The following is a 19289-nucleotide window of genomic DNA, read 5'->3' as shown; positions in this document are numbered from 1 at the left end:
TTATGATTATGTTAGAGAAGGTTGGTTTAAAAATGACCAATCAAATTTACATTCCTTCTGATCGCCAACTTATCTCACTTACATTCTAAGTGAAATTTTGAAGCTATAATAAATATTAATATAGTTTTATGAAACATTCTAATTTATGAATAATAATAAAAAAGACAAAAATAGATAAAATTCTTGATACAAAATAGATGACAAATTTAATGCAATACTTATCTTGCAATGCTTGGAAGTATAAATAAGTAAAAAATAAATTTGATATTAATTCCATCTAACAATAATTTTTGTTTTTTTTTTATGTAAATATAATATATATACATAGAACATAGTAACTAGCATTATGCATGAAATTATGATTCATATTCTTTTACAAAATTTATATAAATAGATATAAAAAAAATGAATAAAGTTACTAATTAATAATAATGTCTGCATTTTATACTAATTATACGTAATTATCTTCAATTTATAATTTCATTGTACAGATAGTGAAATACTAATATATTTTTATCTCATCATTATAGAAGTTACATATTCCTGTGAATATGTGAAAATGCAAATATTTAGAATTAAAATGTTTGATTAAATTGTTACAGACTTTAAATATGAACACATTTCAAATAAAAAATTGTAGTAAACATTTTTTTATAAATGCAGCTTTACTAGTGTTTTTTATATTCTAAGGTTTACAATGAAAATGCTATCCGATATCCCTGTATTATAGTAACTTCTTGCAACCAAGCTAGTATTTATCTCATTTCACTTTGCGTTACCGGTAAGGAAAGACGTACGTTTGTGAGAGTAGTAAATAATTATTTGCTCAATGATAATTAGATTAAGTGCCTCATCAGTGTCTAATATTCGCGAATTTCGTAATGTTTCAGGCAAATCACTATTAAACTGGCTTCGTAATATACGTTTATTATTGGGCCGGATTTCTTTATTACGGTAGAGTAAGTATTATTTCATGATATGTTCTGTCTGTCCATACGAACCTTTCTCTCTCTCCCCATGTTCCCTTCTCTTTGAATATAACGACATTATCTACTCCTTATTTCGATGTACAAATTCGCAAACTCTATTTTTGATCTATGCAATGTGCATACTTTCATTTCGGAAAGGTTAGCGATCTTGTGACGTGTCAAGTGAATACTTCATTCCATATGGTGGTCACTAGCTTAACTACTCCGTGGTCATTGACATGTTGGCATTTAACTTGAATCTTCTTTACTATTTCCTGTTTGACATAATAATCGTTACGAATTTCTACTGTTGTTTGATGTTTTTTATTGTGTGCATCAAGTGTCAAATTATTAATTTTACGGTAGAGTAAGTATTATTTCATGATATGTTCTGTCTGTCCATACGAACCTTTCTCTCTCTCCCCATGTTCCCTTCTCTTTGAATATAACGACATTATCTACTCCTTATTTCGATGTACAAATTCGCAAACTCTATTTTTGATCTATGCAATGTGCATACTTTCATTTCGGAAAGGTTAGCGATCTTGTGACGTGTCAAGTGAATACTTCATTCCATATGGTGGTCACTAGCTTAACTACTCCGTGGTCATTGACATGTTGGCATTTAACTTGAATCTTCTTTACTATTTCCTGTTTGACATAATAATCGTTACGAATTTCTACTGTTGTTTGATGTTTTTTATTGTGTGCATCAAGTGTCAAATTATTAATTGAACATTTGTTTAAAAAAGAACTATTAAAAGAAATTCTAGAAAGATATAATGTTTAAGTAACATCCGAATTATTTTAAAAATATTTCATATATTCCATATTTCATTCAGAGCTTTTTATTTCTATTTAATTTTTATAATTCTTTCAATATTATCAAGTAAAATAAGACGTATATGATTTAAATCATATAAATGTAAATATTAATAAATGTTATAAATATATATAACAACCAAATATATTATGTAATTTTTTACCTTTTGTTTTAAATTATAATGTGAACTATAATGTTAAATTAATATATTTAAAACTTATAAATTTTATTTAATGAATTACGTGTTACGTTATGTTTAATGCTTTATTAGTTTAATTCAATGTTTAATAACAAATGTGTAGATATCACTTAATCCTTAATTATAGTGCTACTGTAAGGACTTGGCACGAAACAGGACAACCCCATCATGCAGCAGCAGTCAGTAATGGAAGAGGGAACGGCCTATGAGCCACCTACCTATGATGAGATATTCCCAGTTCTTCCTGAGTCAGCTAGTTCAAGTTCAGGAAAATTAAATATTTTCTCTATAAATAATAATTTACAACTTGGACGTATAACTATTACACAGGTATAAATTAAATAGCTAAAATATATTAATTATTTTTATAAGCGTGTATTTCACTGCTATTGATTTGATGTTTAGATGTTTCGTGTGCCTGGAGAGGAGCGCAAATTTGATCATAGTGACAAATTTGGAGAACGTGAATCCATACGTACATGTAAAACAATAATGACAGAGACAAATACTATTATTGAAATAGCAACATCAAAAGATCAATCTTTAACATTCCTAATAACTGGTAAACAAAATCAAGTATTAGAAGCTAAACGTCGAATTTTAACAACATTTCAGACTCAGGTTTGATATTGCAAATAAATTTAATAATAAGATAAAATTAATATAATATTATTCTATATCTTTAAATTATTCTTAATTATTTTAGGCAAGTAAACAAATTAGCATTCCTAAGGACCATCATCGTTGGATTCTTGGAAAACTGGGACAGCGCTTAAAAGATCTAGAAAAAACAACTGCAACAAAAATAAATGTTCCATCTGTACAAGATCAGTCAGATATAATAACAATTACAGGAACTAAAGAAGGAATAGAAAAGGCTGAGCATGAAATTAGAGTAATTTCGGATGAACAGGTAAATATATCACATTTTTATTAAATTATATTTTATTGAAAAAAGTAATATATGATAATTTTATACTAGTCAAGAAAAGCGTTTGAAAGAATATCTGTGCCAAAAATATATCACCCCTTTATACATGGTGCACATAATGAGAATCTCAATGCCATGATGGCAGAAACTGGTGCTCGAATTAATATTCCCCCTGCTTCTGTACAAGAAGATGAAATTACTATAGCTGGTGAAAAGGAAGGTGTCCTAGCAGCAAAGCAAAAAATTGAAGCCATTTATAGAGATATGGTATAAGTAATAGGATAAAAATTAATAATTAAAAATTGATTTTTGTTTCAAAACTGAACTTACATTTTTGATTTAGGAAAAGAGATGTACAACAGTGTCAGTTGAAGTTCCAAAATCTCAGCACAAATATGTCATTGGTCCACGTGGTAGTACAATTGCAGAAATATTACAAGTAACTGGTGTAAGTGTAGAAATGCCTGCATCAGATTCTCCCACAGGAACTATTACTCTTCGTGGACCTCAAGAAAAGCTTGGTCAAGGTGATTTCATTTTACTATTATTTATATGTTGGGAAATAATATATATTAACACAGTTTATTAACAATATTTTAAAAATAATATGATAGCATTGAATAAAGTATATGAAAAAGCAAATAGTGTTCGTACGGCCATGGTAACAGCACCTGTTTGGATTCATAAGTATATAATAGGAAGAAAAGGAGTTAATATTAAACGTATTATGCAAGAAATGCCAAAAGTGAATGTAGAGTTTACTGGGAAAGAAGATAAAATCAAAATCGAAGGTCCTCCTGAAGAAGTAGAAAAGGCACAAAATGAACTCCAATTAATGGCTAGTGATCTTATATCTAAGCTCACTTTTGCAGAATTAAATGTTGATCCTAGATTTTATAAACATATTATTGGAAAGAATGGTTGTAATGGTAAGTATTTTGACATTAAATTCAATTTTTATATCAATACTATATTATGTTAAAATTTTAATTTTTTAATTTTTTTTTTCAATACTTTTTTCTATAGTAAACCGTGTAAAAGAAGGAACGGGTGTGGTAATTAATATTTCTGAGAATGATGGTAGTAACGTAATTCGTATTGAAGGAAACGTTGCCGGTGTGCTCAAAGCTCAGACGGTTTGTTGTATTTGTTTTACAAGCTATAAATACTACATAATCCAAATTTCTTATTTTAATATTTCGATTTATTATAGGAATTAGTAGAAATGGTGAGGAAATTGGAAAATGAAATAGAAAAAGATGTGATAATAGATCATCGTTATTACCCTAGTATTATTGGAAATAAGGGAGATAATATTAAAGAAATTAGAGATAAGTTTAATCAAGTACAGATTACTATTCCTGGTCCAGGTATGTAGCGTGATATATGCAATAACTAGAACTCGGATTTATGCCAGGTATAAACATTTGAAAGACCTCAGCTCTTATTGGCATTTAGCCAATAAGAGCTCAGTGTGCATATTTAGAGTGTAGGTCATATTTATCAATTTCTATTGTAATATATTCTTATTATTTACTTGTATTCAAAATATGAAGCTGTAAGAATTAATTGAAGAATTATAGTACAAAAATATTTTGTTTTTAAAACATTCTCTTCCCAATGTTATAAATGTGGCAGATAAAAAGAAAAAATCACAGAAGAGTTTAAAAATGTTTAAAAAAGATTTTTATTTGCAGGTGAAATAGGAGATATAGTAAAAATTAGGGGGCCCAAAGAAGATGTAGATAAGTGCCATAAGTATTTAATGAAATTAGTAAAAGAACTGAATGAAAATAATTATGTCCTAGATGTACCTATTTTCAAACAGTTCCATAAGTTTATCATTGGTAAAGGTGGAGTAAACATTCGTAAAGTTAGTATTCAAATATCTTATCTTAAATATTTTGGAACAAATCATAAATATCGAAACAATTTATAATTTAGATCAGAGAAGAGACACAAACTAAAATTGATTTACCTGCTGAAGGTGAGAAAAGCGATGTTATAACTATCACGGGCAAAAAAGAAAATGTAGAGAAAGCTAAAGAAATGATCCAGAAAATACAAAATGAATTGGTAATATTTATATTGTTAGAAAAATATATAATTGATAATTGTAATTTGTAATCAATAAATCTTTTACATTAGGCCAATATTGTTATGGAAGAGATAGTAATACCACCGAAATTTTATAATTCTCTCATTGGTACTGGTGGAAAATTAATTCATTCTATTATGGAAGATTGTGGTGGTGTTGCAATTAAATTTCCAACAGCAGAAAGTCAAAGTGATAAGGTAAATAGCTTTATTTAAATGTACTTAAATATACGTACAAATATTAATACAAATGTACTATTTATAGGTAACTATTAGGGGGCCTAAAGAAGATGTTGAAAAGGCAAAACAGCAATTGCGTGAACTTACACATGAAAAGCAATTATCCAGTTACTCAGCTGAAATACGTGCCAAAGTACAACATCACAAATTCCTTATTGGAAAGAATGGTGCCAATATTAAAAAGGTTTGTAAGTTTATCTAACGAGGTAGCTTATACTATATAATTATTTATTGATTACAATCCCTTTTCTTTTAGATAAGAGAGTCTACAGGAGCACGAATCATATTTCCAACTGAAGAAGATCAAGATAAAGAAGTAATTACTATTATTGGGAGGAAATGGGCTGTTGAAAAAGCTAAAGCTGAACTAGAAGCTATAATTAGTGAAATTGTAAGATTTTAGCATTTTTAATTACATTATTTTTTGTTTCATAAATATTTTTCATTTCATATATCGAATTTTACATTTCATAGGATAATATTACTGAAGGTGAGATTCGCATTGACCCAAAACATCATAGACATTTTGTAGCTCGAAGAGGAGGTGTATTACATCGTATTGCAAATGAGTGTGGAGGAGTACAAATTTCATTCCCAAGAGCTGGTGTCGATAGTGATCGTGTAATTTTGAAAGGATCGCACGAATGTATAGAAGCAGCAAAGCAACGGATGCTTGAAACTGTACAAGAATTGGTAAATTTTTTATTTTTCTGTTTCTAGAATTTGTTCTATTCTTGTAATTATTTTACACATTAATTGTATGTGTTATTTTCTAGGAATCGAGGGTAACAGAAGAATGTGTAATACCTCAAAAACATCATCGTACAGTGATGGGAGCAAAGGGACGTAAAGTCCAAATGATTACATCTGAGCATGACGTACAGATTAAATTTCCCGATCGGAATACATATGGTTAGTATATAACAGCTTTTGTTTTTTAATAAAGATTATAAAGTTTCCGATTAAGATGTTCATATTTTAGACGAGCAGCGTGTAGCAGAACAGATGAATGGTGAAAATGGAGAAGTTCCTGAAACTGTTCCAGTTTGTGATATTATTCGTATTACTGGACAGCCAGAGAATGTAGCAGCTGCTAAACAAGCGTTACTTGATCTTGTACCAATTACAATAGAAGTTAGTATTTTTCTAAATAGTTTCAAGTGTTCAACAATTTAAAATTGACAAAAAATTATATGTATTGTAATATAATTTTTAGGTGGAAGTGCCGTTTGATCTCCATCGTTCTATAATAGGTCAAAAAGGCCGTGATGTACGAGAACTAATGAATACATATGATGTTCATATCATGTTATCCCCAGCGGAAGAAAAACTTGATTATATTAAGGTACATGCAATGCAATATTTAATCCTGAAATATAACATCGATGTAATATTTAACATTAGATGTTATGTTCCATTTAGATTTCCGGAACACCATCATGTGTCGAAAATGCGAAACAAGCTATACTTGATAAATGTAAAGCATTGGAAGCTGAAAGACAAGATAGAGCTTTAAAATCATTTGAGTTAAAGGTTACTGAGTTTATGTTTATAAATTAATATTTTAAAATAAGAAATTTAATACGTTCTATTTTAGATCGAGGTTGATCCAGAATATCATCCAAAAATAATTGGACGAAAGGGAGCCGTGATTAATAAAATACGCAGTGATCATGACGTTCAAATTAATTTTCCACGTAAAGGTGATCCTGAAGAACATATCATTACAATCACTGGTTACGAAAAAAATGCCTGTACTGCAAGAGATGATATAATGAAGATTGTTAATGAATTAGTAAGTTCGTTTAAAAGGTTAACTACTTTTCAAGTATGATGATTATTAACAAAGTACTCATTTTATATAATTTAGAATGGTTTGACGAAAGAAGAAGTGTATATAAATGCTGCTGTGCATTCACGTTTAATCGGTTCAAAAGGTAGAAATATTCGTAAAATAATGGACGAATTTAAAGTGGATATCAAATTCCCAAGAAAAACGGATCCTGATCCCAATATTGTAACAATTGTGGGTACGGAAGAAAATGTAGCTGATGCCAAGGATCGTTTATTGAATTTAGAAGAAGAATATGTAAGTTTATTGTGTAACATACAGAGGTTAAGGAAAGCATTCGAATATTAAGATATTCTAATTTTAATAGCTTGTTCAGATGAATTTAAATAAGCCCAAATACGTTTGTTTTAACTACTATTTACTAAATACGTACGATAAATGCGTTATCAAAATAAAGAAGTTTGAGCATATTTCTTCCGTAATTAATAAAAATATAGATGGTTAAAGTCAAACGTACCTTAGTGTTCAAATACTTTCGTTAGTATCATTGAATACTAACTATTTATAAGTATCATTGAAAATTTATTTTAGAAGAAACTTATTAAATTTTAGATTCAAGACGTTTTAGAAAATGAATATCGCGAAAATTTACGTTCTCCTCAACGCGACGAAAGAAATTCTGGAAATTCCGGCTTTGTAGTGAAAGGAGGACCTTGGGAACAGCAACAACAAAGTGCTCCGAACACCGCTAGCGTTGAAGAATTTCCACAATTTGTTGGATATTCTCATGTGCCTGTGACTAATCCTGATGGTCCTTGGGGTGTGAAGCGTTAATACTTAAATAGAGTAAAAATCAATGAAACATATAAGATAACAATATATGATAACTTTCCTCTGACAAACAATACAAAAGGGTACACACATTAGTGCTAGGTGGTTCCCTGTTCCATTACTGATGTTGCTGCATACGACCTGGCCACTCTATTGGACTCTGATACTGGTTTACTACATAACATTTGACGATGGTGTTTATATTTACAGTTCATATACTAATTACCTATGTATCTGTAACTGTAACGCATAATTTTAAGTTGATTGCCATGTTAGGAATATTCACACATACAGTCAGACGCAAATTGCGCGTTATTTCATTCGTAAAGGAACATCTGATTTCTTCATAACTTTTATTTCTGCTCATATGCCTTTCAGGTACAGATATGTTGTACTTAAGACTGTGGCTTCGTAGGAACTAATTTTTTGTGTATATTATATATTTCTCAGATTGTCTCTATCCGTATAGATTGCGTGGCTAAATGTTTTGCGTTTAACCAAGCATGTTTTGTTAATTTATTTATATTTTTTGTACATATAAATTGCATTTTTTTGTTATGTTGAACTTAAGTGGAATTGTTTTTGAACCACATTATGATATTAGAGTCTATTATAGCTAGCATAATTAATAATGTGTTAGAAAGCGAACAAATTTGCAACAAAATCTAAATGATCATGTATATTATTGAATACTGGATTTAAGAAAAGCAGAAGTGTTAGTAATTATTAATGTGCATTAAGGGAACATAATCTTTAGAAGGCCTTACTATTTTTGTACTGCTTTTATGCAGTTATCAAAGACGAGACACGAGATCATTGGCGCCATTAAAAGGAAAGAATCATGGATATTTATAATACAAGCGATACGTCATATTCTTTAAATAGCTGATTTTATTTATTCATTCTATTTTACTGTTTGCTGTATGATGTGCAAATTTTTGCATTCTACTATTTATGAGGCCAACTAGCTAAGAAAAAGATATTCGGTTCAAGTGCCTTGTCTATTTTCTTCAAGACAGCTCATTTCAATTGTTGGAGGAATGTGAATATTAGATTATACATAATTATATATAAATATACATATATATATACACATATATATGTATACACTATATAAATACTGATAATAATTTCATTATTTTATATATATATATATATATATATAAATATATATATATATATATATATATATATATATATATATATATATATAATCAATATGATAGCTATTGTACTACAGGTACAATAATATACTACTATCACAAATGAAATAATAGATACTATCATGTATACAGAAATTCATCTATATTTTTTAGATTTACAGTAATTTTTATAAAACTACTTGGTACGACGACTTATGTGTCATCTCCAATGCATAGTTTATACAGAATGCCAGAATTAGCAATTTTAATATGCTTAGTTTTGGCTAAAAATTTGATAGATGCTGTGCATGAATGTACCTTTTCTAATAAATTATAAATACGAAGTAATTGTAATTATGAAATAATATTCTCTGTACACATAATATCATGATACATGAATTCTACTGTAACAATATATACATAATTAATCTATTGTTAAAAAATGTTATTTTTTCCTTTTATCCTTTACATTAGCATTTTTAAACAAACTCTGTCATAATATACTACTATTTATATATTTTTTACTACAATATAGTTGAGAGTTGTAATGCTCTTAATTGCTGTACAAATCCTTCATTAGGTTTAATACAATTTCTTACATTTTTTACTTTATTGAATGCATCTTCATAAGGTATTTTTTCCAAAGCCATTATGTAAGATATAACAATTGCTGGTGAACGGGATACACCAGCATTACAATGTATAAGAATATTTTCATTACGGTGTTCATCTATGATTCTAATGCATTTTTTTACTGCTAGAAGTAAATTAGATTCAGGTAAATCTAATAAATCACAATAATAATATTTGATGTCATCAAACTTTATCAATATATCAATACCAATGCTTAAAACATGACGAATTTCGTATTTTTGTAAAATTTCTTTGCTTACAACAGGATCTTGTGAACTTAGGAATAGTCCTTTAATTACATGTGCAATTTGTAAATCAGGTTTATCATCTATCACAAATGGTATTCCAATGAGTGGTAACTTTTTTTTTATTCCATTAAATTCTTCATATTTTTGACCAAGCATATTAGTTACTACAGTTTTACAGCTTTTCAACTGCAATTTTTTATTTTTTATTAAACTGTTTAAATCCATTGTTAATATACAAGTAGTACTTTAAACAACAGGTAAAGTAAATTAGGCTGACAAAGAAAGTTATTTGATGCTATTTATGAAAATTTCTAAATGTTTATTATATTTTATTCTCATCTAATGGTATAACGCTGTTATCATCAGGAGATATTTTATATTTTATAATGAATTTATCTAAATATTCTTGATGATATTCTATATTTGCGAGGTATAAACCAAATGGCGGAACTAATGGTATGCAAGAAAGAAAATTGTGATGTCCGGGAACTTGTAACATTGTAATTACATCTTTCTCTGTTATTAAGCCACAACTTATACCAAGTAAACAACTTACAATTCGTCTAACCTATAAAAAAAGAATTGATTAAGAAATATTATCATTAATATAATTATGATCATTATATATTGTAATTTATAACATGTTTCCAGGAAATAAATAACGTTAATATCTATGTTATAATATACAATATTATACATTCATATAGAAAATATATGTTAATACCTGCTTATACAAGAAAGATGGTGCTGAGCAAGTTATATTCCAAAAGTCAAAATTCTGTGACAAAGAATCATATGGCGTAAACGCTGTACCTTTTTCTAAATACAAACTATTTAATTCTCTTCTATATAGGATTTCTCTCTTTGAATGACTTTTTGCAGAAAATGTTCTAAAATCCTTTAGTCCCATAAAAAGTTTTGTTGCTTGTTTTAACTTTTCAGGATCAAAAGTATCTGATCTATAATAAACAATTTATACAATTTTCATATAATGTTTAATTTACAAAAAAGATTAAATATCTTTTATAAATATAAATTATACCTAAAATGAAAACAATGTCTTAATTCCATGATAGGAATTTTGTAATTATCATTATCCTTAGGTCTCATAAATCTATAAAGGTAAGTTCTACGCTTTACAAGTCTTCTTACACGAAAATCATTTTTCACTGGAATAAATTCTAATAACCTTAAAGAAATGAGCAATTAATTTTTAATAATCTAAAGACACAGAAATATTAAATATTTAAATACCTTATATCGTGTTTACAATTTATAAGATATTGATTTACATATTTAAGTACTTCATTGGGATTATAAAAACTGTTATATGCATTTTGTAGATCAATATGACCTAAATTATAGAAACTATGTACGCCAACATCTGTTCTATAAATTGTTTTATATTATATATATATATATATATATATATATATGCATGTATTTAATATCTAAAAAGGTTATGTTAAATAAAATCTACTGTATTAGGACATATTTACCTACTAGAACAAGCTATTTTTGGGAATGTTATACATTTTGGATTTAGTGTTGAAAAAGCACTTTCTAAAACCCCTTGAATAGTGTCAGGATCATATATGTTAATATTTATATTTGCAATTGTATTTTTTTGCACTCCTCTAAATACATAGATAAAATAAATTTAATTTTATAAATTGATAATATCAATTTAGCAACAATATCATGTTTAAGAATAAATTATTGTTAATCAAATATATACATTACTTTCAATTAGACATGTGGATATACCTGTATTGTGTACCGAGATACGAAAATTTAATGAGATATCTATTCATATTTTTAGATTGTAAAGGATGCAACGTATTATTAATTATACAATTTAACTCCAATTAAACACAGCAATAATTAATAAAGTTAATTGTTTCGTACTGGTTTCTAAATTTCTAACCTCAAAATACTACATCCAAGCATACACTTGTAACGTATGGTGATCATATATATTTAGATGCGGTGCACATATATAAATATGTTTAAAAATGTATACAAAATAAAAGTAAAATAAATGCAAGAAATGTTTCATTAATTATTTGAAATTCTTTTTTATTAATTTTAGATTACTTTAAGTAATTTTAAACATTTTTGCTACAATTTATTATCATGAAGATACTTTTATTATCTTTATGAAAATAGTAAGATTTTAAATTTTACTATGATTTTTATGTTTAATTTTATTAAAATATGCACAATTATTAAAAAAAAAGTATATAAATACATCCAATTACGTTCAATTTCTCTGTAAATTAGCTATATCAAATGTATCAAAAATACATTAGTTTAAAATTAAAATCATAATAATTAAATCATAATTAAAAGACGTATTTATGTTTATTAATTTATTTCCAAAAATTTAAAATAATATATGAAACAAACGTAGTGTGTGTAATAAAATAACCATGAATTTATGTTACCTACGAGAGATTAAATCGAGTTTTGTATAATTTATAAGGTAACTTATACTATACCAAATCGATTCGATTAGAATTATAAAAATAGTTCAGTTCATTTCTTTAGTTTAGTTTGCTCGTATAACAATGAAGACAAAATTGAATCGTTGTTGGAAAATTATTAAACAATATTTAGCAAATTGTAGCATACATGGTGTTAAATATCTTGTAGATGATCAACTTTCTTATATAGAAAGGTACATAGCTAAAACGTATTTGAATGAAATTTTTTTTACTTAGTTTTATATTAAATTGGATTAAACTTAGTTTTAATTAATGTAATGGACATATATGATCAAGAGATTTTACATATTTCATAACATATTCCACCAATACTGTTTCGTCAAATAATTTACAGATTATTTTGGCTAAGTTTTTGTGTACTATCTTGGTATGGTTGTGCAAATATGATCAACAATGTGGTAAGAAATTATATTCAATATCCTGTTGCTTTAACCACCGAGACTACTTACATTGATTGGCAGACACCATTTCCTGCAATTGCATTTTGCATTTCTTCTACTTCCGCAATTAGAAAATATTTTAAAAGGTATATTAAATTGAAGAGTATTTAACAATATTTAATAACAATATAAAGAAATCTTGATTGTGTTATATACTATAATTACAATTAAATTATTGCAAATTCAAATACTTTTATTATCAAACAATTTATTCAAATATTTATATTCGGGTACTAATGTTTAAAAATACATATGTTCTTTTCTGTTTTTTTTTAAGAAACCCAGGATTATTTACAAATTATTCCAATCCAAGTTTCCTGCGAGTATCATCTGAAGATCTTTTGTCTCTTTATCAAACGGTGAAGAATTGCAGTTGAATATTATGCTTGTAAAATGCATAAACTAAAATATATATTAAGAATATTTATTGCAGATGCGGGTTCCTTGTAAAGAATTCTTAGCAGAATGCACATGGAACAATATGAAGTTTAATTGTTGCAACGAATTTCAAGAATTAAGAAAAACCGGCGTAGGTTATTGTATCGCAGCAAATTCGTTTCACTTGAAAGATAATGGCAAATCGAGCGTGCATTTCTTTGTGAATCGCACCGTAAAATATGGTGATCTTATCATTAATATTCGTTTAGATGCAAAGATGAAAAGATACCTTTTTGCTGGATTTACAGTTCGTATTTTTCTTTCTTAAATAATCTTTTAAATTATCTAATAACTTCGTAATTTTACTTTCATTTCAATGATTTTTGGATTTAAATAATCAAACATATATAGCTTTTAATTGTTTTCTTAAAAGTTTCTAAGGGAATACGTATTTTACGTACAATATAATGAGGATTTCAATTTATATTGTAAGAGGCTTTTAATCAAGTGTTTCGAAGTTTCATCAATATTCCATTTAGCTTTATCAATTATTTGTTAATGTGTTAATATAACATTCAACAATATCATTAGTGAATCATTAAACAGTTTTAAAGAAGTATAAACTGATAAGATTTTATGCGTTTTATATTCCTGAGATGATCAACTTAAGGGTTACAAATTTTTGTTAATACATTTATCTAAAATTTGATATTAATCAAATATGTTTGTCAAAAAGGATTGTGCATTTTGTTCGATAAGACTTTTAAATTAAATAATAGAAAGAATATTAGTAATAACTTTCTTATTAATATAATCATTGATTAATATAAATTATGCAACTTCAGGTACACATTCTCAACAATCTACAGTTACCAATATTTAATAATGTGGAAAAATATGAGATACGTTTAAAAGCCGGCAAAACAACCCGAGTTGAGTTTACGATGAAGGACACATTCAACGAGGACGGTGTAAAGCAAATTGCGATCGAGCACAGAAAATGTAGGTTTCCTGGCGAAAAACGAGCAAACTATCGATTCGACGTTTACAGTAGCGACTCGTGTTATCTAGAAGTACGAAAATACGCAGATACTCTTTTGAATTTAATTCTTCCTCATTTTTGGCTGTCGAAGAAACTAATTTATAATCATCGATACTAATAAATTAAATGCCATCCGTTCTTAGGTAATTATAGAACGAATGATAAAGCTGTGTGGTTGTGTGAATTTTTATTATCTTGTGCCTCGAGGTGCAAGAGCATGCAACGGTACCGAAATGCTCTGCATAATCGCTAATAAAGCAAGCATTGAGATGCAATCATTCAAGGATGAAGGATGTTTACCGGATTGCGAGGGGACATCGTTAATCGTGTATGAATCTTACGAAAATATTACGTTCCAAGCAAAATGTTTGCACATGGTAGCTTATTTTGTATATGAGTGTATTTGAAAGCACATATGAGAGTTAAAAAAGAGTCGATACTGAGTAAAATGAAAATTGTTGGTCCATATTTTTCTATCATCAAATTAAGTTTGGATACTTTTAACTTTAATGTTATATTTTTTATTGTAGGAATCGATTGGAACCTTATGAATACGATTCTCCGAGTCAATTATTTACACGACTTCATTTTACACTGCTCTCACATCCAACGATGCGATATCGCCGATACGTGGTCAACGATCTTTTAGATGTTATAGGTAAACGTTCAACGATCACAATTAATAACATCGATTATATGATCAATTTCATTGGACACATTATTATTTGATAAAATTGCAAAAACAAATGAAGCTTTTTCTTATAGTTCTTTCCATTATCAGTGTCACTGTCATTATCAAACACGTTATACTTCCGACATTGACAAAGAAATTGGGGAAACATGTGAAGTCACCTGTTCAGATAACAGATATAATAAAAATAGTTAAATCTGTAAACAGGGGGAAATATAGTAACCTAGTAGTTACCTGCAATTAATATTATATTATAAAATGTTATAATGAGCTATGTAATTATATACACAGAAAAAAAGATATTTTACTACATAAATTATAAAATGTATAATTATTAGAAACGTTTTGTTTTATGATGCAAACAGTTTTTTCCTTTTTGAGATAAATCATATAAATTATGCATCGCCATCCCTTTTTTTCCCTATCAATTTCTTTTTTATTAATTTTTATTAATAATTATTAAACACGCGAATTTCTTACGATTACTCCGTACGAAAGTTTGTATTTTTGATATCGATGAGTAGATAAAGCTGAAGTGAAGTATCTGATATTAACTGTATTAAAAAAGCAAAACAAACTGACGTTTTGAAAAAACGCCAGAAACTTTTTTTGATATAATAAAATACTATTATATGTTTTTGAAATTTGTCAATGTTAGAAGTATTTTTTCATAATATAGTGCAATAAACTTTGATTCCACTTGTATCCTGATTGCTTGTTATTTTCAGTTTCGGTTGGAAGTGCAGTTGGGCTTTTCATGGGTGCCAGTATCTTAAATATCTTTGAGATACCGTATTGGTTATTCGTTCGTCGAGACAGAATAGCGTAAAATCAAAATCTTCTTGGATTAAAGTATCAAGGCATGTGGACGAGGATTGATTTATGTCACTGCTGCAATTATTGTTTTTAATGTTAAATTTAGCTGTAGCACAAACGTTATGATTTTTCCACGTACTTGATTATAATACGATCTGAATCTCATAGTGCACAGACTCCTTGTCCGGTTGCTATTTTATCAAGATGTTATTTGACAGTAAATACACACGCGAGAAGACAGGTATCCGGCAACCTGTTGTAAATATATCATAGATATGATTTAAAGAGAAAGCACTTAAAATTTGTCGCTTATATAAAGAGGATCATATGCTATGGTATTTACTTCCTCGACCATGTCAAAATCAGAGTCAGAAGTTCAAATTGTGTCTAAATGCTTTAACGTCGAACAATCGTGCTCTGATACGAATGCTTATCATAATTTACTGACTCTTGAAGACGTACAAGTTCTAGTGAAACACGCGGCAGGTGGCAAAGCGGTGGTGGAAAATTTTTCTCTAGAATTATATTCCGATGGAAAGCTTGGATATCTGGGATCTCATCAGAGACTCAGCGTGAACATTAAAACCGTAAGCGAAAAATATACACTGTCTTTTTTCGTTAAAGCCGTGCCGTATAATATTCCCACCCAAGCTGAATATGTACTCGACAAATGTGTTTTTTTGAAAGAGAAAATTTTCTATCGTGACATAATCCCACAATTGTATCACGAGTATAAGGGCGAACCATGGACTGCAACCTGTTTCTTAGTCAAGGACAATTTGTTGGTATTTGAAGATTTAGAAACTAAGGGTTATTCATTAAGAACCAAGTTATTTAACAAGGAACTTATTGTATCCGGCCTAACAGCCATTGCCAAGTTACACGCTTCCTGTTTGCTGGCTGAAGCGCGTCTTGGAAAAACTTTTAAGAAGATGTATCCGCATGCCTTCATCGAGAACGCCTTTTCTGAAACTGGGAAGACTAAGAAATGGTTCGACGTAAGCGTAAACGCCATAGTTGCTATTGCTGAACATCTTGGTCTGGATGCTACTTTAATACCAAAAGCTTGTGAGAAAGTGCATGCAGCCCTGGAAATGTCATCTACGAAAAGAAACGTTATTAGTCATGGAGATTTGTGGGGAAATAATTTGATGTTCAGTAATACTGTACCCCCAAACTGTTTGTTGCTAGATTTTCAATTGATGAGATATTCTCCTTTGGCACACGACGTGGCAAACTTTTTGTATCTCACCGCTGATAAACATTTTAGAGTAACTTGGGAGGAAAGTATGTTGAAGCACTACTATAGCGTGTTACGTGAAACCATGAACTCGACAAAATCAGTTTCTCTAGAAATTCCACCTTGGTCAGAATTAATCGAAGGTATGGAGGAACAGAGATTAGCTGCTATAATCACAGCAGCTATATATTTTCAGACTGTGCTGTTAGATAAGAAAACAAGCATGGAAATTATGAATGATTCTATTGGTTATCATGAGTATGTATTTAATAATAGAAACGAGACATTGCTTAAAGTCATGAAAACTGATCCAGTATATAGTAAACGATTAACCGAAATTGTTTCCGAGTTGGTCGAGTATAGCTTTCGACTAGATGAATTACCAAAGCCAACATAACGTTAAGACAAATTTTCAATAAAATCTGATAATTATTGTATACTATTTCAATATATGTACAATATTTATATATAAATGTAGACATTGTATTTGTCATGTAATATGTAATACGTAGTCCACGAAATAGTTTCACTTTCTCGTGTCTGTATTCTTAGCAATTCAGTCTAAAATAAAAAATCAGACAAAAATTATTTCTTCTGCAAATTATTTTGCAAATAATTGACCTATAAAATGTAAAAATCATGTAAATAAACAAATATACAATCTTTACATTTAATATAAACTTTTTAAGATAACGTAAAACTGATTAGAAAAAAAAGATAAAAATTGAAAATTGATGTCTATCAATATCTATATTTTTTTATTTATCAAGCTCGATTTCTTCTCGGTCCGGAAGTATAGTCGCCAGGAAAGACCAATTGTGATCGACAAGTTGCACTTTAGTTTCATCGACATCATCGATTTCAACCACAGGCGAAGATTCACGCTTTTCCAGTCGTAATAGTTCTTCTTCGCTCTCCGCGGCTGAGTCCTCATCAGACTGAACTGCGTCATCCCTAATGAAATCAAAATAAGAATCAACGTTGGCATTAAGATCTACCTAAAATTAATTGACTATTAATCTATTCAGCTATATTTCCATATGATTTAATCAGTTTACTCGCTATAATTTCTTTATAGCCTACCTTATCGAGATGACAAAATGTTACTAAATTACCTGTCAATTCTATCATCTACCGATTGATTCTTAGTCACAGATGACGATAATAGAGATGTAATGAATGATGTACAAAGCATCTTCATAGGCGGTAAGGTATGGGCTGAGACACTGAGCAACTGAAACAAATATCGAATTAAATGACAAAATGTGATGAACTTTTAATACGTGTATCTTTATGAGCAAAAAGTAAAGTAACGTTTCAAGAGATATTCCTTTACTTAAACAAAAATAAGCCACGAATTAAGAGGATAAAAGATGAAGAAAAATACGTTAGTTAGGGAGAATGATGTGGTATTTGACGTGCGTTTACTTCGGTTACATTTATGACGCTCGCGACATCCGATTAGTTAATTAGTCTTAAGGCTGACGCAGGCACACCCCCGAACAAAAATTTCTGCAATTCCTGCAATCTTCTACTTCAGATCTAGGTTGACGCGTCTCGCACAACCTACACGAATAATCTTCTCGGTACACACCAGTTTTCGCCAGAAAGTTGCTAGAAAATACGCACGTTTCATCAAGCAAAAAACAAGCAATAATACTGAGAAAAATCTAAGTTCACATACTATGCTTAGTATCCTGTACAATAATACTTCATAGAATTATGTTTAATCGACTATCGTTAAGATGTCTCACATAGTACCAGAAAAATATTCTTTAAATAATTGAGATCTTAAAATATCAGCTGAACTTGAGAACTTTAAAAGATACTTAACAATATAAAACGAAAGAAAAATGAAAAATCATGTACAATAAAACGAACATGGTTAACGATTATTACATTAAGAATACAAGATTTAGATATGTAATAGACATTGATCGATTAAGCGTACATATATTTACATATATATTATATTGACGATATTAACTTGAATAAACGAGACGAAAATGGAATTTAGCCGTACAAATATTAGAGTAGAAGAGGATAGCTATTAATTTTAAAACAATCTAACAAGATTAGACAGAATGTTCGTCTCGATACACACCTACACATAAAGGGAATACGATTTTATTAATAGGTAACGTAACAATCAGGACAGCCCCCGCGGGAGATAAGACTTTGTTCCTAGCTTCCCCAACAGGTTCGTCCTGACCTGGTTTTACTGGAACATTTGCAAACAATTCTGAAGCGACGTTGAAAACCACCGCTCTT

General features: G+C 29.0%; 6 protein-coding genes across 8 annotated transcripts in view; 3 read left to right on the top strand and 3 right to left on the bottom strand.

Annotated features, from left to right (window-relative positions):
* The first annotated feature begins 758 nt into the window (after positions 1 to 758).
* On the top strand, positions 759 to 8418 carry Dp1 (satellite-binding protein 1 Dp1). Of its 3 annotated transcripts, none has more exons than XM_017900592.1 (23): positions 759 to 793; positions 891 to 959; positions 2118 to 2320; positions 2396 to 2611; positions 2697 to 2903; positions 2973 to 3188; positions 3265 to 3448; positions 3536 to 3850; positions 3948 to 4057; positions 4135 to 4291; positions 4619 to 4794; positions 4866 to 4997; positions 5070 to 5216; positions 5284 to 5442; positions 5515 to 5649; positions 5733 to 5951; positions 6035 to 6170; positions 6241 to 6392; positions 6475 to 6603; positions 6681 to 6791; positions 6856 to 7053; positions 7129 to 7347; positions 7663 to 8418. In XM_017900592.1, the coding sequence occupies exons 3-23, from the start codon at positions 2159 to 2161 to the stop codon at positions 7882 to 7884; spliced, it is 3702 nt and encodes a 1233-aa protein (XP_017756081.1). In that variant the 5' UTR covers positions 759 to 793; positions 891 to 959; positions 2118 to 2158; the 3' UTR covers positions 7885 to 8418. The 3 variants fall into 3 exon arrangements, with proteins under 3 accessions (XP_017756081.1, XP_017756079.1, XP_017756080.1); XM_017900590.1 differs by having other exon boundaries at positions 6226 to 6392; XM_017900591.1 differs by having other exon boundaries at positions 779 to 810; positions 6226 to 6392.
* Positions 8419 to 9547: 1129 nt separating this feature from the next.
* LOC108547875 (dual specificity protein phosphatase 19) lies at positions 9548 to 10129 on the bottom strand. The gene has a single exon (XM_017900579.1). It carries the CDS (start codon positions 10127 to 10129, stop codon positions 9548 to 9550), a length of 582 nt encoding a protein of 193 aa, XP_017756068.1.
* A 94-nt stretch (positions 10130 to 10223) lies between these two features.
* LOC108547872 (tRNA pseudouridine synthase-like 1) lies at positions 10224 to 11718 on the bottom strand. The gene is made up of 6 exons (XM_017900577.1): positions 11672 to 11718; positions 11404 to 11541; positions 11159 to 11293; positions 10947 to 11093; positions 10629 to 10863; positions 10224 to 10472 (listed from the first exon to the last, which is right to left on the bottom strand). Exons 1-6 carry the CDS (start codon positions 11716 to 11718, stop codon positions 10227 to 10229), a joined length of 948 nt encoding a protein of 315 aa, XP_017756066.1. The 3' UTR covers positions 10224 to 10226.
* A 1061-nt stretch (positions 11719 to 12779) lies between these two features.
* Positions 12780 to 15845, top strand: ppk13 (pickpocket 13). Its single transcript, XM_017900578.1, has 7 exons — positions 12780 to 12937; positions 13129 to 13210; positions 13285 to 13536; positions 14075 to 14302; positions 14415 to 14599; positions 14802 to 14929; positions 15691 to 15845. The coding sequence occupies exons 1-7, from the start codon at positions 12795 to 12797 to the stop codon at positions 15789 to 15791; spliced, it is 1119 nt and encodes a 372-aa protein (XP_017756067.1). The 5' UTR covers positions 12780 to 12794; the 3' UTR covers positions 15792 to 15845.
* A 265-nt stretch (positions 15846 to 16110) lies between these two features.
* On the top strand, positions 16111 to 17529 carry LOC108547871 (uncharacterized). The gene has a single exon (XM_017900576.1). It carries the CDS (start codon positions 16111 to 16113, stop codon positions 17413 to 17415), a length of 1305 nt encoding a protein of 434 aa, XP_017756065.1. The 3' UTR covers positions 17416 to 17529.
* A 247-nt stretch (positions 17530 to 17776) lies between these two features.
* Positions 17777 to 19289, bottom strand: part of l(2)05287 (WD repeat-containing protein l(2)05287) — a 9853-nt gene continuing 8340 nt past the window's right edge. The window contains exons 14-15 of the mRNA XM_017900561.1: positions 18134 to 18252; positions 17777 to 17972 (exon numbers count right to left, since the gene is read on the bottom strand). Coding sequence (XP_017756050.1) covers positions 17777 to 17972; positions 18134 to 18252 — 315 coding nt within the window. The remainder of the gene's footprint in view (positions 17973 to 18133; positions 18253 to 19289) is intronic.

The sequence above is a fragment of the Eufriesea mexicana genome, unplaced genomic scaffold, assembly GCF_001483705.2.
Source record: "Eufriesea mexicana isolate 0111107269 unplaced genomic scaffold, ASM148370v2 scaffold1272, whole genome shotgun sequence".
Classification (NCBI taxonomy): Eukaryota; Metazoa; Arthropoda; class Insecta; order Hymenoptera; family Apidae; genus Eufriesea; species Eufriesea mexicana.
This window is presented reverse-complemented; position numbering and strand designations above follow the sequence as displayed.